Source organism: Engystomops pustulosus, chromosome 1, assembly GCF_040894005.1.
Source record: "Engystomops pustulosus chromosome 1, aEngPut4.maternal, whole genome shotgun sequence".
NCBI classification, from domain to species: domain Eukaryota; kingdom Metazoa; phylum Chordata; class Amphibia; order Anura; family Leptodactylidae; genus Engystomops; species Engystomops pustulosus.
Genome location: NC_092411.1, coordinates 80964912 through 80990701, shown reverse-complemented (window position 1 = coordinate 80990701; position 25790 = coordinate 80964912). Strand labels below are relative to the sequence as shown.

At 44.3% G+C, this 25790-nt stretch overlaps 1 gene segment (V, D, J or C); it reads left to right on the top strand.

Moving 5' to 3' along the window:
- Nucleotides 1-3672: 3672 nt before the first annotated feature.
- The window catches only part of LOC140125936 (immunoglobulin lambda variable 5-37-like), a 38552-nt gene continuing 16434 nt past the window's right edge, over nt 3673-25790 (top strand). The window contains 2 exon segments of the V gene segment in view: nt 3673-3775; nt 3865-4177. Of these exon segments, the coding sequence occupies nt 3730-3775; nt 3865-4177 (359 nt within the window).

The following is a 25790-nucleotide window of genomic DNA, read 5'->3' as shown; positions in this document are numbered from 1 at the left end:
TATTCATAGCAAAGTTAAGGCCTTTAGACAGGAGGGAAACACAGTCCTGCGGTAGAACAACGTCCGTGAGGTTCGCAGGCATAGAGAGGGTGAATTGTAGCCCTGAGGGTGGGGACCGTGCTCTTAACCTCCTACGCCGAGAGAGTAGATGTATCATGAAGTTCGGGGCCATGGGGGCTTTAGGTCTTAACGACCGTAACGACACGAAAGTCTTTTTGTGAGTCCTTTTAGAATATTCTTTTTCCTAGTATGTTACCAATTATAGCAGCATTGTGTCTCCGTTTAGGTATGTTTTTAACAGGTAGCATGGTCTACATCTGGACCTATCACCCATATATACATCACCTTATTTCTACTGCTAAATGGACCTCTATATACCCACATAGTCTATCTATTATTCTTGTTTGGGTTTGAATAATTTATGTACTCCTCCTCCTCATTTTCCTCCTTCTTCTCCTCTTTGTACACTGAAGCAGAGGAAACTGGCTATGTACTGGCTCTAGCTATAGTACTCTATGTATTTAATTTTTCTGGCGGGCCACCTACCTGCTCCTCTGGTTTGAAAACTTTTTTGGACTGCCACATATAGGCACTATCCAAATTAAATTGTCTGCATAGCAGCCTCCACACGTCGTCTTTTTAACTGCCTCCACACGTTGTCTCCATTGCTACATCCACACGTCATCTCCATAGCTGCCTCCAAAAGTCGTCCATATAGCTGCCTCCATACATCGTCCCCTTAGCAAACGAGCTGTGTCAGGCAGAATTTTGGGTTGTTTTCATGGCTTCCACATCAAACTTGTTAACTTTGTCGCCACCCTGCTGTGTTATCCACAAAATATACTGGCAAACTTTTATCATTTACCAATATTATTTCAGCGCTTCTTGCGCATCTGTTTACATTCCCCTCACCCGCCATAACCCAAATTTATAAGAACACTACTACACTTGATCTTATACAAAAGGTTCTTAGAAGTGCTGTTTGGGGAGGAGCCGGAGAGAGGGGCTTGGACAGGCGAAAGCTCGTCTGGCAGCGGACCGCCAGCTCCATCCCAAGATCCAACTAACATAGTTTTAACTGCAGCACCTTTAATCTACTACTACTTTACTGCCTCCATACATCGTCCCCTTATCAAACGAGCTGTGTCAGGCAGAATTTTTGGGTGTTTCACCAGATACATAATGGAACTCGGCCCATCTGTCGCCGCCATGCTGGAGACCTGAAGTTGCAATCATAGCAGCGCAATATGGATGCCCCATACTGTCGCTCTTAATCATGGAATCATTTCCAAAAAAAACAATTAAAAATAGAACCGCTATGCTATTCCATTATTCCTAGGTGAAATATTCAAACAACCCCGCCTGCTTTGAAAATTATAATTTTTTCAAAGTAAACGCTTCTGGCCCCCAGGCCCATTTTGGGTGGGGAGGAGCTGAGAGACAGGGGCTTGGACAGGCGAAAGCTCGCCTGGCAGCGGACCGCCAGCTCCATCCCAAGATTAGGCAGCCTCAGAGGCATCCATGCATACTGCCCCTGCTGTTTCCTGTCCATTTTGCCTCCACGACCCTCCACAGCGTCCACCAATGTCTCCATGCGCAACTTTCAACTCTCTATACCCCAGACGCTGGAGCACAAAAGGATATACAGCACACTATCCCCTTATCAAACGAGCTGTGTCAGGCAGAATTTTTGGGTGTTTCACCAGATACATAATGGAACTCGGCCCATCTGTCGCCGCCATGCTGGAGACCTGAAGTTGCAATCATAGCAGCGCAATATGGATGCCCCATACTGTCGCTCTTAATCATGGAATCATTTCCAAAAAAAACAATTAAAAATAGAACCGCTATGCTATTCCATTATTCCTAGGTGAAATATTCAAACAACCCCGCCTGCTTTGAAAATTATAATTTTTTCAAAGTAAACGCTTCTGGCCCCCAGGCCCATTTTGGGTGGGGAGGAGCTGAGAGACAGGGGCTTGGACAGGCGAAAGCTCGCCTGGCAGCGGACCGCCAGCTCCATCCCAAGATTAGGCAGCCTCAGAGGCATCCATGCATACTGCCCCTGCTGTTTCCTGTCCATTTTGCCTCCACGACCCTCCACAGCGTCCACCAATGTCTCCATGCGCAACTTTCAACTCTCTATACCCCAGACGCTGGAGCACAAAAGGATATACAGCACACTATCCCCTTATCAAACGAGCTGTGTCAGGCAGAATTTTCAGGTGTTTCACCAGATACATAATGGAACTCAGCCCATCTGTCGCCGCCATGCTGGAGACCTGGAGTTTCAATCATAGAAGCAATATGGATGCCCCATACTGTCACTCTTAATCATGGAAGTCGTCTCCATGGCTGCCTCCACATGTCGTCCCCTTATCAAACGAGCTGTGTCAGGCTCATTTTTTGGGCATTTCACCAGATACGTTATGGAACTTGGTCACTATGTCGCCACCATGCTGTGTTATCGACTAAATATACTGTCAACCTTTTGTTCACATAGGAAATCATTTCAGCGCTTCTTGCTCACCTCCTTTGGTTCCTCTCTGCCGCCTTAACCAGGCAAAATATTGATACATACAGTGCTACACGTTATCCTCGCCAAAAGGAATTTTTTTAATTGGTTTGAAGCCTGAGTCCATTTGGGGTATGTCGCCATGCCACTCTCTAGCCTGCCGCTGCTGCCGCTGCCTCTGCATGCCGTCCCCTATAGTGTCAGGGTCAATTATTGGATGTTTTACATGCTATCTAGCCTCATTCGGTCACTCTGTCATGGCCATGCTGTTGCCCATAATTTTGGCATAATGGTGCGATTAAGCAGCCTCAGAGGTATCCATGCATGCTGCCCCTGCTGTTTCCTGTCCATTTCAGTGGTGTTTCCATCATTTTCTGAGGTTTCCAGGTGTTTGGCCAAGCTTCCCTGTGCAGACCCTTGGTCCCCTTGAAAAATGCTCGAGTCTCCCATTGACTTCAATGGGGCTTGTTATTCGAGACGAGCACTCGAGCATCGGGAAAAGTTTGTCTCGAATAACGAGCACCCGAGCATTTTAGTGCTCGCTCATCTCTAGTTAAGACCTTAAAATAGTATTACGGTAAATTATGACTTACACTGCATGTTACACAATATAAAATGTATAAATGCTGCTAAATGAAATGTAATTCAAAATTGTTTCAGTAATAACTCCTCTAGTGAAAAAATATGGCAACATAAAGTCAACTACATGGATTTATTACAAAATAAATCAATAAAAACTATATTCTGCTATAGTAATAATTATTCAAAATGTAAGGTCCCCTCGTTATTTCTACTGCTGTATAGAAAGTTGTTGTCCCTTTTCCCGTTTACCACTCCTCAATAGCGAATTAAAAAATGTGACAATTTTTACATATGGTGCCTATAAAAAAGTTAAATTCGGCCTTTAAGAAATGAGTCACCAGTTATGTCAAAAAAAGAAAAAATATCTCTAATATTCTCTAAGATTTTACATTGCAAACTCATTTGAGTTGAAGAAAACAAATTCTCTTATTGTAATGGTGAAGCTCCTAATGTGTTAAAGTTCTCTATAAATTTCATTAGAAAACTTCACCTATACAGCTTTATAACAGAGGTGGTCCCTGACCCCTGACTGCAGCATCCTATCAGCTGTGATCACATTTACATATAGATACTATATAACACCGAGAGACAGCTATACACAATACACACCTCAGGCCGAGATCACAAGCAACATGTCCCAGGCTGCATTATTCATCACTCTTGTCTATATTTGCACATGTAAGATGGTGTTTAATGGAAATGAAATGTATAATTTATGACTGAATCTTTCTTTATTCTGTACTTTCTGACTTGTTCCTGTATTTCAGATTGTGCTGCCCAGTTCACAGTCACACAGTCGCCCTCTGAGTCAGTGTCTGCCGGGAGTACAGTGATAATGTCCTGTACAGGTAGTGCAAGTATAAGTGGCAAAACTGTGTACTGGTATCAGAAGAAGGAAGGGAACCGTCCCCGATATCTCCTGTACTACTACAGTGACAGCAGCAAACACCAAGGAACAGGAGTCCCTGGCAGGTTCTCTGGGTCTAAAGACAACTCCAAAAATACTGGCTATTTAACCATTAAGGGGGTTTTGGCGGAGGATGAAGCAGATTATTACTGTGCTATGTGGGACTCAAACCAGCCAGCACATTGATACATGTCTATAGGGAAGTGAAACAATAATTTAATTCACTTGTTTATAAAGAAGCTGCTAAGGATCTTATTGTTCTTATTGAAATATTGTTCTTAGAATTCTGTATTTTGAAGGTGATTTTATTTCTGCTTGTCTTTCTGACATTACTTTGTTTCTATATTTGTGGCTTGAATAGTTTTCTAATTATTTATCGTTGGGAAGATTATTGGTCAGGAACACAAATTCACTGTGCTATGTTTGAAGGTGTTAATCAATTAGATAAAACCAGAATTAAATAATCCATCTGTTGAAATCAAATAATTGTTATTACACTCAAGGCATCTTTTACAATAAAAAACTCCATTCTATTGTAGCTTGGAAATATAGAGGATGAATGACAAAATGGGACACCAACATAATAATTTTAGCTACAGTTTAAGTACATTAAAAAAAAAAATAATAAATGTTAGTCGGAGCACAACAGTTGAGATGTCACTAGAACCTACTCTTGTTGTGGTGTAGCGCAATATCATGCAAAAATTGAGTTTTTTAATTTAATAGTGGGCCAAAAATTGGGAAATAGAACACAACCTATTAGATAAACTATAACAAAGATTAGAGAAATTCTGGGAAAAGAAGGGGAAGCAGGATGTACGTGTGTTTATGTTCACAATCCCAGGAATGTGAACATCTGATACAAAAGCCCATAATTCTATAAATAAGCGAATAGAACAAAACCCAATGTCATAAATCACAAAATGAAGCTTAAATAGTTAACTTTTATGATTCACAAAATTTTATGGGCTTTCTAAAGTAGGCGGAGTATCTCCAAGATGGCCGCCACTGGAAACTACAAGTCCCATGACTTCAGTTCTTAGTAACAGCCCCTCCCTCTAAGGCTCTGCTCCTAGTGATTATATAACAGACTGTCCTGCTTTGTTGCCAAAGTAATGATGTGTAACTGCCACCACTGCATATTACGTCACTGAGATTGGTCTCACCACAACACTGTCCATACTGGATACACTGCAACTGACTACAGCCAAACATAGTGGTGATCACATCACCTTTCCAGGCAGGTGCAGGACATGTGATGTGGACATGTGACCAGTGGCCATCTTCTGTCCTGTGTCTGCTCCGTGCAGAGAGAGATCAACGGACTGATTGCATTGAACCTGAGTGCCGAGTTGCTCATTAACTCCTTAGTACTCCTTGATGTACTATTAGTGCATGGAGTGCTGTTACTTAGCGGTCCATGCAGTAATAGTACGTCATAACCATCCTTCACTAGCACTACTACACCCATCCTTCCAGGTCATTACTATATTCCATCTGTCCTCTTCCAAATTTGATCACACTCATAGTCCTGACCATTTATCCCTGTTATCTCCCATCCCTGTTATCAATCCCATCATCCACTGCTCCCCAAACACAATTTTAAGTGCGATGTGTATGTAGCGTTACATCAGATCCTGATCTGTACTTTTTAACATATTTGACACACTTTTAAGAGCGCCATGTACGTAGTGTTATATAATATCCTGACAATTGCACGTGATAGGTCTTCGTGCGCTGTTTAACTAGTGCCATATTACATCATGAACAGTACTATAGTATAATGGCCCCTTCATGTGGTCAACGTTACCCCCTTAACCCCCGAGAACCCATATAATACACCCTGATGCAACTCCGCAACATCTTATACCCCCTCTTCAATTTTATCTCCTCTTTTTGTCCTCCATTCTCCTCTTACTGTAGCCTCCTGTCCTCCATTCTCCTCATATTGTGGCCTCATATACTCCATCATCCCTCATATGGCCCACTATCCTGCATCCTAAACATATCATGGCCTCCTGCCCACCCCAATGTGGCCTCCTGCCCTCCACAATGTGGCCTTCGTCCTCCCTATTGTGGCCTCCTGCCCCCACATTGTAACCTCCTGTCCTCCACATTGTGACCTATTGTCCTCCACACTGCAGCTTTCTGTTCCCCACTTGTGACCTTCTGTCCCCCACATTGTGGCCTCCTGCCCCCACATTGTGGCCTCCTGCCCCCACATTGTGACCTTTTGTGCCCACATTGTGACCTTCTGTCTCCCACATCGTGACCTTCTGTCCCCCACATTGTAACCTGTCCCCCACATTTTGGCTTCCTGTCCCCCACATTGTGACCTCCTGTCCATTACATTGTGAATTTACGCTTCTGACACTTTGCCCACGTGATGATCATGTTCTCTTCTCTATTTTGCAGTTGTCACACAGGCAAAGTGTTACACAGGGTGGGCGGGGCTAAACTAGGGCTGGGGGAGGTGCTCAGTTGTGCTTAAGACAGCACTGCCTGGATTGTGGTGATGGATGCAGCTTACCCAGCCTCCTGGCTTCACTGTAGAAGCCAGCATGAGCACCAGTGATCTGAACAGGAGGCGGGACTGGGGCGGCGGAAGCCGTGAGTGGGACACATGTAGAGGCCGGGACATGGAGACTTTAAAACCGCAACAAGCTGGGGACAAAGCAGGAATATCCGAGATATTCTCCTAACCACCCGGGATGGCGAGACAGAGGTGAAAAATCATGACTGTCTCGTCGAATCTGGGATGGTTGGGAGCTTTGCTTAGTGCACGTGATAGTTTTACATGCGCTGTGTACCTAGTGTTATACGATATCCTGATCAGTACTTAGTGCATGTGATAGTAACCAGTAGTCACTTCAGTTAGGCCCATAAAACGTATACTTTGTTGGAGGCGTATAATATGCTGGCGTCAGATACTGAGTCAGCTAGTAGGGAGGATGGCCTTTTTTTCCTGTTATCGCCCTCGTCTTCTGGAGACTTGGAAGAACCCCCAAGAAGGCGCCTTAGGACTTCTGCTAAAGAAGTGTCTGGGACGTCTGCAATGCAATATCCATTATCCTTGGTGTAGTTTTCGAATTAGGGTTGGTACTAAGGAGGTTCTACTGTACTTGTCCCTAAGGGTATCTACAAATGCTTCTTGCTGGCCAAAAAAAGCATATGAAAAATGTAGGTGCTCTAAATTCCAGTTCTTCCCTCCTGAGCCCTGACTTGTACACAGTCTGTAGATTATTGCCATATATTGGGCATTGCAGTACCCAGGAGAACCTGCATAATTTTTTTTGGTGTATTTGTCTCCAGTAAGTTGGGCAAAGTGTATTTGGCACTAAAATGGCACATTTGAGAAGAAAAATTCAATTTTTACTCTTCACTTTGTATTACATTTGGACCAGAACTTCAGGGGTTAAAATGCTCACTACAACCTTAAATAAATTCTTTGAGGGGTTTCCAAAATGGGGTCACTTCTTGGCGGTTTCTATTGTACTGGTGTGTACACACACTAAGAACTATGCAAAACCTCTGATAAATTATGATAATTTTTTGTTGTAAACGTATATCTTTATACAGTATGTTCAGAACTATGGAAGATGAATATATGAGGCAAGTTTTTGAACAGATCATCATACAGAGTATAAACAATACAAATTATGAAATATAGATAAAATACAAAATACAAGATGACACACTGAAAGTCATTTGCTGGTAGTCACTCCTTCTATTATGAACCACTCCTTCATGTAATATTTTCATACCGGTTTGTAAAAAATTTGCATGAAAAATGATTTAAGAAAATAAATTGATGAAGTGAGATAATCTTAGGATTCTTCTCCAGCTTCAGCAGAGTTCCTTACATTCCTCATCATGCTCTGGGCTCCAACCTACATATTACTAGTGTTACATATTTCATGTAAGGTTACCATACCGAATGTATATGGACACTAGAATAACACAGCTGTTCCACTGAATATTATGAGACAGGCTGACCCATAGGTAACGCAGATTTTAGCATTACATACTTTACCTTTCTCTTTTATATCTTATCTTTACAGATGGAAATTTGCAGCCAGTCTTGGATCAGAAGTCTTCCATGGAGGTTGCAAGTGGTCGACAAGCTGAGATTCCATGCACTTTGAGCACTGGGAAAAACTTTGACATCTACAGAGTCATCTGGTTGCAACGGAATAACAATAACGTAATAAGAACGGTGTACCACTTCAGAACCGGTTCTACACAAGGCAGAGGACCTGGGATTCCTAATCGCTTCTCAGTGACTGATGATGTACCCAACAGACGCTGGTATTTGGTAATCTCCGGTGTGCAACCAGAAGATGAAGCAGATTATTACTGTACAGTGTACTTCGATGATACCGTCAGGTAACACAGTGGTACAGATACTCATTGATTTCACTAAAAACACCTTTCTTTTTCTCAAAAGCTGAACAGGAAATAGGCAACAATGCACATCAACAAAAATACCGCCAAGCATGAGAGTGACCTGCAGAGGTATATTAGGTCCAGGTCTGCTTTTATTTACTATGCAACACTGATACAATTATATGTAATATGAACAGAAGAAGTTCCTACTAGAGATCTATAAACAAACACAAAACAAAGCTATGAATGAAAATAATCATATGTACAATAAGTATGTGATGTACACCACAATGGCCATAAGAGGAAAAATTTTGCATCAATATCTGCAAATAAATATCTTCATTCTATACAAAAAAATAATAAAAGCAATAAACCATAAAATTAAATAGACCAGGTTAGACACAAGGACAAACCAGGTAATGTGTCCATGATAGTAAATATATAGACCACAAAAAGTTACATAGCACATATTACAAACAATATCATAGTTATTGCTGTAAAACAGCTGTATAATGCGAATTACATCAATATGCTGAGAATATGTGAATATCATAAGTTTTATAGCTAAACAAATCTATAAGGAAACATCACATAAGCCCTGCATAAACAATGACAGGGCACGGCATAGGGACAAACCACAACCTGACTTTCCACCCCGACACACGTTTCAACCGCTGAAGGACTTTCTCAAGGGGTGATGCCAGGAGGAAATAACCGGGTATTTAAACAGAGCACAAGCCAATCAATATGTGTAACATCACAGCAGACTAGTAAGGACGGACCTGTGTAATGAACCCATCATGTTGCATGAGCACATACATGCACACTCCACCAATGGAGAGTGAGATCACATATAGGCAGCAGAAGCGGAACATAGTCCCACCCCTGGTGAAGTCAAACCAATAACCTGGTCCCAGTCTCAGCTACACAGAGGTAAACCACGCATGTGCTCTTGGGGGGGAGGGTACGTTCTTTCAGAACAATTTGGGGAAGCCGGTAAACAATGTGCACAAGTGCGATGTGCAGTATACTAGGGATAAGGACCATAAAATGCATCACATAAAAAGACAGATGTCTGACAACTAGAAGTCTCATAAATAGAATATATGCTGTAGATACATAGCAATGTACCAAGAAATATATAAGTAAATGCCATATTTCATTAAATAAATAACTATGAAATATAAATTCACTGTGCAAATGCATAAAATTGTGGTGTAATTCATTAAATAAATGTACCTCAAAATATGTGTATAATAAAGGTTAAAGGTAATAAAAAGGTTGAGATGAAATGAATGTGAAAGGTGTGAGAGAACAAAAGTGATGGGTGAAAAGTGAGAACGCTGGGTTCACATCATGTTTTTTGCATCCGTCTGATGGACACGATTTTGCTAAAAACGTTTCTAAACGTGTGCTACGACGTATTCATTAATGTATATGGGCATGATGTCCAAGCAGAGTACGTTGTTGTCCTGTGTAGGCAGGACCATTTTCCATTTTCTGATGGGGGTCTCAGGGCCCTCCAGAAAACTAATTGTTTCAGGTTTGGTTGTTGCCGGAAGGAAAGGATAGGATGGATAGGAAAGGGAATTGTGCTGAAAAACTTGGCTCATATTCAAGTGTATGCGGTACATAAAAAGAAAACGGTAAAAATAAAAAGTCATAAAATAAAGAAAAATAGACCTCTAATTACCACTCATTACCAACGAGATCCCCGGAGGAAAACCGATGAATTTCTGGACAGCTCTGCAAATTTGGATTGCCTCCCCTAAAACTGCCCCTCTTTGTCATGGGAGAGGGATATAGCTACACATTGGTTTCCTTCCTATCTCTCTGACTGCACCTTCAGTGTCTCATTTTCTTGATCCTTTCTCTTCTCCTCTTCCTCTCACTCTTGGGGTTCCTCAGGGCTCTGTCCTATGTCCTCTTCTCCCTCTATATTGCCTATACTACTCTATACTGCCCCCGCTGGACAAACTATCTGCAGATCATGATCATGACTAAGACGCACAAGCGTCGAAACGCGTCGATCTTTTAAGCTGTAACTGCATGTTGTTCCGGAGATGTGAATAAAGAGGAAGAAATTTATTTAAAGGGCACCTACCACCACAAATCTACCTGTAAAGGTAGATCGGGTGGTAGGTGGATCAATAGGACGTGAGGATAGCCCTTTTAAGGGCTAATCCTCACGTCCCCGCAGTGATTTGAAAACTTTTATTGCCCCAATATTAAAATTTTCTTATGCGGCTACTGGGGCGTGGAGTAGCCGCAACTGAGGTTACACGAGGCGGCTACTCCACGCCCCGGTAGCCTCTTTTCTCCTCCTACCAAAAATCTTCGGCGCGCCCTCGTCCGGCACATCTGCTGTCTGCGCATGCGCAGAACAGCAGGCCCGCGCCTGTGCAGCTCCGACTCCGTAGCAGTGTAAAATGTAGCCTTTTGTAGCCTGTAAAATGTGACATTGCAGATCTGCTCTGAATGGCGCAGCTTCCCTTCTATGCCCGGCCGTGCGGCCGTACAGCAGTCACCACCACATATGGGGCATCCTTATACTCGGGAGAAATTGGGTATCAAACTTTGTGGAGTTTTTTGTCATTTAATACTTTGTAATGGTTTAATTTTTGGCCAAAATTAATACATTGTAAAAAAATTACAGCTTGTAAATTACACCTCCATATTGTTTTAACCCATGTGAAGCATCTAAAGCAGGGGTCTCAAACTCGCGGCCCGCGGGCCAAATTTTGCATGGAGAGGGCTCACGGGCTGAGCCCTCTCCATAGCCGGTAAGTCTTTGCTGCATATTGCAGCAAAGGCTTACCGGTAACACCCGCGATCGGTGCTAGCACCGATCGCGGGTGTTTCCACAGCGATAGCTGCCGGCAAAGCTGCCAGCAGCCTCAAAAAGATAGCGGCGCATGGGTGCCGCCATCTTACCTGGGATCGCCACTCCCCGTGACGTCATCGGGGGGCGGCGATCCGTCTCCATGGTAGCCTCGGGTCTTCCGAAGACCCGAGGCTATTTCGTTTTAACCCCTTCATTACAATGTGCTGATAGCACATTGTAATGAATGAGGAGGAAAATCCCCATATATTGCCATACTGTAGTATGGCAGTATATGATAGGATCGATCAGACAACCTAGGGTTAAAGTACCCTAGGGAGTCTGAAAAATAGTATAAATAAAAATACAAAAAAGTTTAAAAAAAAAAAATTATAATAAAAAAACCTAAAATTTCAAATCACCCCCCTTTCCCTAGAACTGACATAAATATAAATAAACAGTAAAAATCATAAACACATCAGGTATCGACGTGTCCGAAAATGCCCGATCTATCAAAATATGATAATGGTTTTTCAATGCTTTTAACCCCGTAACGGAAAATAGCGCCCAAAGTCGAAAATGCCACTTTTTTGCCATTTTGAAAAATATAAAAAATCTATAAAAAGTGATCAAAAGGTCGTACAGTCCTAAAAATGATATCATTGAAAATATTATCAAATTTCGCAAAAAATGACACCACCCACAGCTCCGTACACTAAAGTATGAAAAAGTTATTAGCGCCAGAAGTTGGCAAAATCAAAAAAATAATTTTTGTACAGGAGGTTTTAATTTTTGTAAAAAACATTATAAACCTATAACAAATTTGGTATCCCCTTAATCGTACCGACCCAAAGAATAAAGTAGACAAGTCATTTGGAGCGCTCAGTGAAAGATGCAATATCCAAGCCCACAAGAAAATGGCGCAAATGCGTTTTTTCACCATTTTCATTGCATTTGGAATTTGTTTCCCGCTTCCAAGTACATGGCATGGAATATTAAATACCATCACTATGAAGTGCAATTTGTTACGCAGAAAACAAGCCGTCAGACAGCTCTTTACGTGTAAAAATAAAAAAGTTATAGATTTTTGAAGTGGGGAGTGAAAAATGGACATGAAAAAACAGGAAAGGGCCCGTAACCGGTTAATCCCCTTCCCTCCGGTACTTGAAGAAGATGAAGTCGCCGCTCTGAACGCACTTGGTGCAGGTCAGAGCGGCGACTTCATCTTCTTCGATGGGAGGGACACAGGGAGACAAGTACCGGGGGGAGGGGGGGGGGAGTGTCCTGGGCTCAGTGCGGTAGGAGCTTGGGACCCCTCGGTGCACAGGATGCGTTCATAGAGAAAACACGTCTCCCAGCTTGGGGCTTTCCTTGCGCTGGGAGACGCCATGACATTTGAATCTGAATAATGATATTTTGTAAGTGCATTTTGTGTGGAAAACTTGATGCGGCCCAGCCTTACCCAGAATCTACCTCCAGCGGCCCCCAGGTAAATTGAGTTTGAGACCCCTGATCTAAAGGGTTAACACACTTCTTAAAGTTGATTTTTTACACATTGAGGGGTGTAGTTTCTAAAATGGCGTGATACATGGGGTTTTACTGCTGTTTAAGCCTCTCAAAGTCAGTTAAAGCTGAGCATGTGCCTCTAAATAAGGGTTTGGGCGATTTTCAAATCTGAACCTCCTAACAACCTAGAAAAGAGAGAGGATGCATTAAACCCTATGCCGATATAAAGCAGACATTCGGGAAATGTTAGTTATAAAGTTACTTGGGTGCTATGACTATCTGCCTGAAAAGCAGAAAATTTTGAACTTTGAAAATGAATAATTTTCAGAAATTTTTTGCCAAATTTCAATTTTTTTCATAACTAAACACAAAAGATATCATCAAAATTTTTCTATTACTTTGAAGTACAATGTGTGACGGTAAAACAATCTCAAAATCCCCTGGATATGTTAAAGCGTCGCGAAGTTTTAACCTCCTATAATGACACAGGGCAAATTTAAAAAATCAGGCCTGGTCCTAAAGGTCTAAAATGGCATAGACACGAAGGGGTTAACAGACATGGTATACACACATGGGACTGCACACACAGAGGGGAGTAGAGGAAATAGTTTTCCTCTCCACATTTAGTTATGGGGAGGATATATCATGACCCATAGCTCATAACATTATCAGTTATTTTTTTTTCTGTATTCTTGTAATTGATGACTTTTCCACATCCCAATCAGATGTTCACAGCTGCCTCCAGCACCAGAACTAACAAAAAGAACAGATCTGTAAGCAGATTGTTTAAAATTATCCATGTAGTGGCGGAGCCGGGTAATTGCAGCTCAGATGAAGCTGTGAATGTGAAGCTGATCTGCAGTAACCTAACACAGCCACAAAACAAGGGAGAAAGCTGTGCGTTCAGTTCCATTATTTTCGTGTTAGTTTCGGTGTTGGAGGAGCCCAAAGGGGGAATTGTTTTAAACCCTACAGATCTGATGTTGATGACCTATCCCAGAAATAGGTCACGAATATTAATAACTCAGAAAATCTGTGTGTATATATTTATGTATATATATATATATATAGCATTGGTCATACCTTTCTTGTGCATATTATGAAAGCTAATAAATGTAAATACTATTTGTCCGAAATTCATTGTAATGAATGTCTTAGTAGTACATTTAGAGCACAAGTCAACTAGAATAGTAGTATGTAGAGGGATTCTCCCTTATTGCCCACAGGTATTCATAGTGCCCCCTCTATAATGTCCATAGAGCATAGGGACTGAGATTGCCTTTTGGAAACAATTTATGAATTAATAAATGAATGCAGTTATTTGGTTTTTTATATATATTTAAATATGTCAGGTTAGTCCTGCCCACATGATGCAGCCACCTATCAGATCTTATTACATTTGCATCAAGGTCTTAGTGCTCAGTTGTGTCGCTTTATAACACTTGAGGAAGGTGCGGTACAACACAAAGATCTCTGGGACTACAAGAAACATGTCCTGGGCTGCCTTATTCTTCACCGGGGTCTTTTTCTGCACATGTAAGGTGGATGTATAGGAAGAACATTGAAGCATTTGTACAATGTGCTGACGTCTTGTGTTTTTTTTTCAGATTGTGCTGCTCAGACCACTATTACACAGTCAATGTCCAAATCGGTATCAGCTGGGGACACAGTTACAATCTCCTGTACAGTTAGTGGATTTAGCATAAGTGATCGCTATGTGTATTGGTTTCAGCAGAAGCAAGGGAATAAACCTCGGTATCTGTTATGGTATGATAATGATAGTAACAAACACCAAGGAACAGGAGTCCCTGACCGGTTTTCTGGATCTAAAGACACGTAAAAAAATACTGGTTATTTAACCATTAAGCAACTTATGCTGGAAGATGATGCAGATTATTACTGTGCTATGTGGCATCCTTCTATAACCTGGTACACAATGTGACAACGCTATGAGGAACTAGGACAGATTGGGGCATTTTTAAAGATTGCATTTATTTTGACACATTTTTGAAAAATTTACTAGTCCAGCTATTTTTTAGGCTATTCACCACATTGTTTAAATAACGTGTTAACTTTACTTCACTGTGATGTTAAAGTTACTTTTCATTTACAAAAAATTTTTCACTTTTTGCAGGGACAGTTTTCCACAAAACTAAAAGTGAGGCCCCAAAATAAAACTATTAGATATATATGTAGAAAAATAGCAGCGCTCCAGTCCAGGTATCAGGTGAAATAAGGCCTCTTCTATACCCTTACATTTTTCAAGTGCGTTTTCTGTGCGTACTTTTGACATGCAGAACTTACATGGCACTCTGCCCCATTGTAATCAATGGGCTTTTTCACACTTGCATGAAACGTGCGTGAAAAACTGAGACACTGAACAAACTCTGAGGGCGCATTCAAACGATGTGTTGCGTCACATTGTGCGTTGCGTTTTTGACGCATTCCACTGGCTTCAGCCTTGATTACATGCTAAGGTTACATTGCGTTTCTACTGCATCTGCTAAAACGCAATGTAACCTTAGCATGTAATCAAGGCTCAAGCCTTTGGAATGCGTCAAAAACACAACGCACGACGCAACACATCGTGTGAATGCGCCCTCACAGAAAACTGATTGAACTCTGATGCAAAATGTCAGTTTTTCACTGACTAAACCCTGATCAGACTCTGACGCAAGTGTGGAGGGGCCTAAGTTGCAATGTTTCAAGCATGAAAAAGGCTCAGCAGAAACTGTGGAATAAACTCCACAGCTTAGGCTGTTTCCACACTTGTGAGTGTGATGCGATGAACTCGCATCACACTCGCAACGTGTGCTGCCGCGATCTCCCAGCCTGAACGCTGCATACCGGGCTGAACTGACATTCTGAGTTCAGTCCCGGTTCGCAGCGTTTGGCCCGTGCGATCCCGGCAGCATGCGTTGCGAGTTCATCGCATCACACTCACAAGTGTGGAACCGGCCTTAATTCACCTGATACCTGGACTGGAGAGCTGCTATTTCATTTCCTAGATAGATAGATAGGAGGTGCAGTATAGATGGATAAGCAATACCCCTGATCCCTTGCTATATTAGTCCTACTGACTTCACAGACAAATCTTTAGCCCCTTAGTGACTGGCCTGATGAGGCTCTAGTGACCGGGCATTTTTAGCAAATTTTCAGAGCGGTTTTTGAGGGCCATAACATTTTTTTTGTGTGTAAATTTTTTTGCTGTGTTTTTTTCTGGACACATAGAGCTAGTTAACATAATAATAAAAAGTTTAAATATTTTTTTTATATTTATTTGGGGCTAAGAGGAAGGTAAGCGCGAGTCCCGCGACACTTTTTTTTTTAAAAAATGCGCCGGTTTTTCCGAATCCGTCGGGTTTTCGTTCGCCCCCCCCCCCCCCGATTTCCGTCACGTGCATGCCAGCGCCGATGCGCCACAATCCGATTGCATGCGCCAAAATCCCGGGGCAATACAGGGAAATCGGCGCAAATCGGAAATATTCGGGTAACACTTCGGGAAAACGCAAATCGGCCCTTAGGAAATGACCCCCAATATGTATAGTCCCAGGTAAATGGGGAAACATTGCAGTGTTTTTTGTAGTGTTGCATGGGAATTTTTTTTTATTATATGGGGAAATGTGAATTGATTTTTATGAATATTTTCTGTGCATTTGTGTTTTTACTTTATATGTCCCCCATGAGGTCATAAAAGACCCCTGGAGTACATTTTCACTTTTTTTTTACTTTATTCTTTTTTTTTTTTTTTTAATAAGTTTTCCTTTTACCCTGTAATTGGGGCATCTACCACCCTCGACCTCCTGTCACTGGATATGCTGAACGGTGTACTGGTTCTAATTAGACCCAGGAGCTCTGAACTCTTTAGATCTGGTGGTCTTGTGACCGCTAAGTCTATAGAGCTGGTGGCAGCTTCGTCTCTGCTGCTCTCTGCATCATGCTACTTCAGCCCAATGCTGCGAGACCCGGTCGTGCTCCCGCAGCTAGCTCGGGAGCGGTAGAAAACTGCAGCGACATCTAAACTTTAGACGTCAGCGGGCAGTCCGAGATGAGTTAAAAATTGCCTCGGTCAGAAGAAGATGACAACATTTACAAATGACTGACACTACACAGGCTGATGCTGTCTCACACACCAGTATCACTCAGTAGCACCTAGCCTTTTCATGTGGGCCTGGAGGCAGCCGGGGCCCGGGATACCGGAGTGGCTGGCTATTGTGGCCTAGATGCGCTGTTGTCACGGTGCTTGGTATGGGGAATGGAGGGCTGTCCTACAGCCTGGCAGGTCTCCAGCAGGTAGTGTGTGCAATAAATAAGGAAGGAGAGAGTGATGTACTTGTTTCTCCATGGGGCGCCCCTGTGTGTCTATAAGATAGGTCCCTGGGTAATGAATGGGGGAACCCGTGGTGGTAGACAGCCGTATCCAGGGATCAGACAGAGGCAACGTTGTGCAAATTAACTCCAGGTTCTTTATTGAACAACTAGTAGCAGGCAATGGGCAACAGCAGATTCGGATTCTGGTACTGGAGTGGTCGTGGAGAGTGGTCTGCAGGAATAAGGCACCCATCTGATGGTATATGCAGGCTGGGATAGTTGAGATAGAGCTGTGTCCAAACTGTGGAAGCTTCAGCTCTGGGTTACAGTCGCCTGACTCAGTTCCTGCGATTGGTTTCTGTGACAGCACTTAAGGTGTGCTGTACACACTGGCTTTCTGTTCACTCTGTCTCTGTAATCTGGACCTGAGGCCATGGGGTCAGACTTCTGTCAGGCAAAGACTCTGAAGACTGGACTAAGACCATGTGCTCCTCCTGCACAGGGGTTTTATACTCCGCCTGGTCAGGTGGTAGAACCTATCCAATCACACTTGAGTTTACAATACAGCCAACTGATTGGATAACATCTTACACCCACTTAACTATTGCTTTTCCAGGCAGAGGCTACAGCTGCAAGTTATCTAAGTTCTCCCTGCATTATCCTCTGGGTGAGTTGCAGAGGCTCAGCAGATGGATCCTGACAGGAAGACGACCCTTATCGCAACTACCCCCTTGCCTATGCGTTGGCAGGGGTGTTGCACATATATAGTCCACCTCAGTGTAAATACAACCCCCCTACCCCCGTGTATATAGAGCGCTCCACCCCAGTGCATATACAATTCCCCCAGTGTATATACAGTCCCTCCAATATTTACCAGCAGCAAGTCCTAACTCCTGCTGGGTGATTCAGGTGAGTGCCCGAGTCACCCACAAAAATTGCCCAACCTGCCCATGCGTTTCGCTGGCCCTATTTTTATGTCATATATAGATTATATATGTAATGGGGTTGAGAGGCATTTTTATTAATTTATTTGTTTCATGTTTCATTAATTGTTTGGTTTCATGATCATTATAATACCCTGTAATACTGATGTGTTGTAGGGTATTAGGACAGTCAGCCTATGCTAATGCAAAGGCTGACACACTTCCAGTAGTATAGACAGCCCTAGGGTCTTAGATCAGACCCCAAAGTTGCCATAGCAACGATCGTCACCCCTACCCCCTTACCCCCCTGAAAACACTTTGGGGGCGCCGATCGAGCAGGGAATAGTCATGCAGGCTACCACCAAATGATTTCTGAGAAGCCCATCACTGCTCCTCAGCTATTTATACCCTCTACTTCAGAAACGATACTCCATCAAGCATTGGATAACCCGAAAGGGTCTTTTGTCAATTTTGTTGCACTTATAATGCTTTTCCTTCTCCTTCACAGTAACCTTACAAATGTGTTTTATTACAATTATACAATTTAAAGTTGTGTTTTGTGTCATGCAGAAAGTTTGTTGGAACACACTTGCTACCTGCCTTAGGAAACAGGCAAGCATGTGCTTTGCAGAGGGGGGAAATAAATCATGTCACTTTTCTGACAAAATTTTACAGATCTTTGTGTGCTTATTTGTTACATTAAAGTCTAAGGCTAGTGAAAATTTTACGCAACATATGTATTGATGCAGATTTCATTTACATGTTTCCAGGTGAAATATCTGATGTTATTTTCTTGAATACTAACATAAGGCCCTGGCATGGCGATGGTTCATGGCCAGATAGGCCATTTTATGAACAGGAATGTCTGGCTGATGAGGTAAAAGATCGGAGGCTAGTGCACAGCTCTCATTCACTTCTTGCAATCCAAAACGATTACATTGGGGCAGATTGATCAAGCTGTCTGAAAGTCAGAATATTTCTAGTTGCCCATGGCAACCAATCACAGCTCCCCTTTAAAATATTCATGGATACTGGTAAAAATGAAAGCTGAGCTGTGATTGGTTGCCATGGGCAACCAGAAATATTCTGACTTTCAGACAGCTTGATAAATTTGCCCCAATGTCTCCTTCTCTAGGGGTACACCTGCATCGCTGCCTGCAGCTACGGAAACTGGAAGGGGGTTTCCAGGCAAAATATGTATGGACTGATATCTTTGATGGACAGATGACTGATGTATGGTATTGATGGCCTATTCAAAGTCACCTTGGAGTTTGGTGGGAGTTCAAAATCTGGCACCCATATTGATAAAGCTGAACCTGCAGTAACCATGTACTGTAACTATGTAATGGACAGAGTAGTCTTAGTCCACTTCCATTAATCTCATGATGGCCATCTATGGTATAGACAGGCCATTTATATTTTGTGGCTGGAAGATGGCTATAACCTGTACAGACACCTGGGCATAACTGTATGTCCAGGTGAGCAGGTAATTTGCACACACAATAGCTGAAGTTAGTGCTAAAAAATTGACAAAAGTCAAAGCTGAAGTTAGTGCTTAAAAATTGACAAAAGTCTCATGTATCCAAAAGCAAAAAAACGAAAAAGAAGCCACTATGTGTAAACATTTACCAAACTATAAAAAGTTATGGCCCTTATTTCTTAAATAAAAATTTGGGCTCTGAGTGGTTGCCATGGGTAACTAGAGCACTATAACCCTCCCTTCTGATATATCCCCCCTCCTAAGGTTTAACAATGAAAACTATTTTAAACATGAAGGTACATCACTCTCCAATATAGCAGAGTCATGTCTCTTTAAATCTTAAGTTGTTTATATCACCATGGTAACTAATAGCCAATAGGATTGCGGGATCTGAAATAGGAAAAAAAAACTCAGATGTCAGTTACTATTCAGTGATGGTGGAGATGGATCTATTAAGGAAGTACATGTGAGATATCTATGTCTGATGTGTTATATATGTGTACATTACAGTATGTATATCTTTATGGTTATTTATGTATCTCTGTATAATCCTTTTCGAGTCTCAGTATATGTTTCCACCACAACATTGATGTGCATCCCAGTGGAGTCTGTAATTGCTGTACAATATCAGCACCAGGAATAATCCTCTCCATTTCTTGTGTGATGTGAGGGTTTTAGGACTGCAGTGGGGTTACTCCCCTCTAGTAACTCATCTCTACTCTGTGTATAAGAATATGAATAGAGGGTTTATTAGTGGGAGAGATTTGGCAGTTGGTAAATAGATAAACTCCCCATCACATGTATGCACTGCCCTTATCAGTGGAAGTAACTGCCATAAAAAGTCCACATAAGACATGACTTGTAGATGTCCTGCTCCTCCTTTATACACAAAATACGGGGGTGTTGCAGTCCGCTGTGGTGTCTGGTTGGGGGTAGCAATATGTAGAAAATGTAATTGGGGTCATGGGGAGCAATGTGTTATTTCCCATGTTTTAGAGTAATCCACTTCACCTTTGTAAAAGCATAAATTATATAAGATATTGAGGGGAAGATTTATAAGAGTGTGTAAAAGAGAATAGTATATAAAAGTGTGTAGCAACCAATCTCAATGTAGATTTCATTTTGTATTTTGCTTTGTGATTGGTTGCTATGGGCAACACAGACAGTTTCATTTAGTTAGCTCCATACAGCTCTGTCTCTGTATATATTAGTGAAGTGTTGTGTTACTAAAAAGTTGACTCTTGTATAGTAACTATAACTATATTGTAACAGTAATATAAAAATATATTTTTGAGAATAATTTTTCAAGTGTGGGGGCAGGCTTATAATTGTCTGAAATACTGTCTTGCTGCCTATAGCAATTGGCCACTGCTTAGATTTCATTTATCAAGAAGAGCACTATATCAAGGGATACGGTAGTTGTGCTATGATTTGTTGCTAGAAGCAACAGAGACTGTTCACTTAAGGTCTTTTAATCCCCTACCTCCTCACTTTATTTCTATATGCACTAGATTTTCTAAACTCAAAGGGGCATATTTATCAGGACCTCTGCGCCACACGATTATTTGCCCAAATCCGCTACCTTCACGGTGTGATGGGGGGAGGGGCGGCCAAGCCTAGGTTGCAGGAGTCCGGGAGTGGGCTTGCACGGGCATTACTGTCCCTGCACCGGTGCACTCGCCGGCTGGGCTTAGAATAAGCGCTGCACAGCAGCCTGCCCCATTCATAAGGAGGTGGAAGCAAAGACTGTATTCAATAAAAAAATTATTTTATTCACATAAAATGAGCATAGTTTAAACATTATAGTATGTTTGGTGTATGGTTATATTGTATCTTAAACAAAACAGTCTGAACCCAACCAGACTTTCAGACCAGAGCACAGCTGGTGCTGGACACCATTGGCCAGCACATGGCTGAAGCCGCAACTGTTGCCAGACACTGCCGACTACAGCACAGCTGTCGCAGACCAGTGCACGACATGTCACCCAGACGCTAAAGCATGGCTAGCTCCGGCTGCCGTATGTGAAAGCCTTGCAAGCGCAAGGCACCACGGACCAGAACGCAGAAGGCGCAGTGGACCAGAGCACAGTGGACAGAGTGGAGCAAACAATGGCAGACGCCCTGGGTGCAGACGATGGCTGGTGTTGGACACCACAGGACCAGATGATGGATGAAGGCTGATAGCAGAAGCCGCGGGACCGGATCATGGTTGCCGACGGATGACGGACCTTGTGATGGCTAGCATCAGACACCATGGGAACCAACAAAGAATGGAGGCGGATGTGGTGGGACCAAGTGCTTGCTGGCGGAGGATGCACCAGGACCAAAAGATTGCTGGCAGCAGTCGCGCCGGGAACTGCTGATGGCTTATGGCATAAGCAACAGGAACCACTTACCAGAGCACAGCTGTCGCTGGATTCCGTAGACCAGCGCATGACCGCAGCACCATGTAGTGCATGCCGCTGGGTGCCACGGAACAGAGCACAGCTGTTGCTGAACACCATTGACCAGGTGTGACTGGTGATGTACTCTAGCGGAGGAGGATATCATGGTGTATGCCCCGTACCAGAGCACGATGGACACCTTGGGATCAAATGATGGCTGGGGTTGGATGCCGATGATGGCTGATGGTGTACGTCACAGGACCCCATGATGGCTGGTGGAGGAAGCTGCGGTACCAGATGATGGCTGGAAGCGTATGCCTCAGGACCCAAAAATGGCTGGTGGCAGACGCCGCAGGCCCTGACAATAGCTGTCATCAGGGTGTGCCTATTGCCGGGCACCGTGGAACATAGCACAGCTGTTGCTGAACCCCATGGACCAGGCGTGGCTGGTTTGCGATAGCTGATGCCACGGACCACACAGTAGTTGGTGACGCACACCATGGACCCGAGGATGGCTAGTGGAGGAGGAGAGCATGGTGGATGCCGCAGTTCAGAGCACAGCTGGCGTCACAGGATTAAATCCTCTTTATAAAGATATGACTCCAGGTTTTATTAGTGGGGGAGATTTGGCAGTTGGTAAATAGATAAATCCCCATCACATGCATATACTGCCCTTATCGTGGAAGTAACTGCCATAAAAGTCCACATAATACATGACTTGTATATGTCCTGCATCTCCTTCACCAGGGACCTCATTTTCACCGAAGACAGGTTGCAGAAGACCATCACACCTGCATAACACATACCCCTTTCTGTTTTATCTAATGAATTTGCATTACAATATAATTGTGTTTTTTAACTTATCTTGCACCCTGACTGAATCCACTGTTTAGTCCCAGGGGTTGTCTTTGGTTTGAATACATATCCAAAAACAACACATGACTGTGCTACTCACTCCTCAGCTGTCAACCCCCACCTTTGTGCTCTTGTGCAGCTCCTCCCTCCCCCACTGATGTCAGCTCACCACATGGTGAGCTCTGTTCCTATGAACAAGCACAAAGGTGCAGGCTTAGAGCAGGGGAGTTTGTAGCACATACAAGTCATGTGTTGTTTTTTTTAAATGCATCCAAACCAAAGCCAACCCCTGGGACTAAACAGAGGATTCTGTCAGGGTGCAAGATGAGTTAAAACACACAATTATATTGTAATTCAAATGCTTTAAAAGGCAGAACTGCATATTTGCAATGCAGGCGTGATGGGCTTCTGCAACTTGTCCCTGGTGATAGGTTCCCGCCTCCTCCTCACTTTTTTTCTATATGCACATTAATGTCTAAATGTAAAGAAAAAAATTTATTTCATTCACATAAAATGAGCATAGTTGAAACATTATAGTATATGTCCTGTTGCAGCAGTTGCAGATGCCGCAAAACAGTGCACGGCTTTGCCCGGACACGGCAACCAAGGCAGGGCTGGTGCCGAACTGCACGGACCAGAGCATGGCTAGTGCCAGATGCTATAAGCCAGCACGGCCAGCTCTGGGCACTCTGGGTTAAAACACAGCCGCCACAAGGAACCCCGGACCAGAGCATGGAAGGCGCAGGAACGAACCAGAAGATGGCTTCGGGCAAACGTCACATGACCAGAGGATGGCTAGCAGCAGGCAAGACCATGGTGGATGCCCAGACGTTGGCTGGCAGTGGATGCTGTGGGACCAGACGCTGGATGGGGATGGATGCCGCGGGACCAGGTGATGTCTAGTGGCAGATGCAAAGGGATCAGATAAAGGTTGGCGGTAGATGGAACTGGAACCAACGATGGCTGGCACAAAACACCGCCGGACAAGACCATGGCTAGCGGCAGACGCCAAGCGACCAGATGAAGGCAGAGCACTTTGGACCTGAGCACGACAGACGCCACGGGACCCGAGGATGGCTGGTGGTGGACACCAGAGAACTAGAGCACGGCTATCACTGGATGCCGCATGACCCGATAATAGCGGGCAACAGATGCCGTGGGACCCCACAATGGTTCGAGATTGTTGCCGTGGGACCAGAAGCTAGTTGCCAGCTCTGGGAACAGATCATGGCTGGCGGCGCATGCCACAGGACCCGGTGATGTCTCATGAAAGACACTGCATGACCTTACGATAGCTGTCGCCAGGGCGTGCCTGTCGCTGAGAGCCGTGGACCAGAGCAGGCAAGGTGGCTGGTGACGTATGCCATAGACCGGGGGAGGAGGAGGAGAAGAGCCGCTGACCAGTGCATGGTCAACACCACGGGATCAAATGACATCAATTGGACTCCGCAGGATGCAGCTGATGACTGTCGCCATGGACCCAACAATGGCTGGTGTCGGACACTGTGGAATCAGATAATGGCTGGTGGCGTACACCACAGAAGTCAACGATGGCTGGTGGCGTAATGCTGCATGATCTAAGGATAGCTGTCGGCTGTCCCCCGATGCCACGTACCACAGCGTGGCTGGTGACCTACACTGTGGACTCAAGGATGTCTAGCGGACGTCATGGGATCAAATGATGGCTGGCGTTGGACGTCGCAGGAACAGAGCATGACAGGTGACTGTGCTGTGGACCCAACTATGGCAAACGGGGGAGGAGAATGTGGTGGTGCCGCGGCATCAAAACAATGGCGGGTGAACCAGGATGTGATGAAGGCAGACACCACGGGACTGTTGATCGCACGTGAACACATCAGGGACAGATTTTGGCTTGCGGCGAATGCCATGGGACCCGACGATGACTGGTGGCTGATACCACAGGATCATATAATGTTTGGTGATGTATGCAGCAGGACTCGTCGATGGCTGGTGGTGGAAGATGTGGGGATAGATGATGGCTGTTAGTGTACGCCACAGGACCTGACGATGGCTAGTGGCAGACGCCGCAGGACCCGACTGTTGCCAGGCGCCATGGACCAGAGCAGGCTATCGCCGGACGCCACAGACCAGAGCTTGGCTGGTGAAGTATGCCACCGACCCGAGGATGGCTCGCGGAGGAGGAGAGCATGGGGGATACTGCAGATCAGAGCATGGCCGACGTTAAGGGATTAAACAATGGGTTGGACACCACAGCACCAGAGTGCGGCTGGTGACTGCACTGTGGGCACTTATCATGGCTTGTGGGGGAGAACATTGTGGACATTGCCGAGCAGAACACGACAGATGCCATGGCATCAAAACGATGGCTGGCATTGGATGCCCCAGGATGTGGCGATGACTGGAAGTACAGATCACGGAAGCAGCTGACGGCTGGCAGTGGATGTGGCGGGACCAGATGAAGGCACACCTGTTGCTGGATGCCGCATGACCCGATGATATGCGCATGACCCGCTGCGGAAGTGGCTGGACCAGATGATGGCATGCAAGCAATGCAGGCCCAGATGATGGTTAGCGGTGAATGCCGCAGGACCATACGATGGCTGGTGGTGGATACCACGGAATCAGATAATGGCTGGCGGTGGACCCTGCAGGACTCGCTGATGGCTAGCAAAGGAGGAGAGTACAGTGGACGCCATTGACCAGAGTACGGCCGACGCCGTGGGGGCTGGTGTTGGGTGCCGCGCAATGTGATGATGGCTGTCGCCAGGGCATGCCTATTGCCGTGGACCAGAGCAGGCTATCGCCATACATCACGTGCCAGAGCCTGGCTTGTGAAGTACGCTGCGGATCCAATGGTGGCTAGCGAAGGAGAGGAGCACGATGGATTCTGCAGATCAGAGCACAGCGATGTTGCAGGATTAAACGATAGCTGGCGTTGGATGCCTCAGTACCCGATAATGGCTGGTGGTGGAAGCCACAGGATCCAACGATAGCTGGTGGTGGACACCGCGGGTTTAGGAGCTGGCATGGGATACTCCACGGGTCTAAAGCACGGCGGACACCACAGGACCAGATAACGGTACCGTGGACACAATGGACCAGAGCACGGACCAGGTTATAGCTAGCGGTGCATGGTGC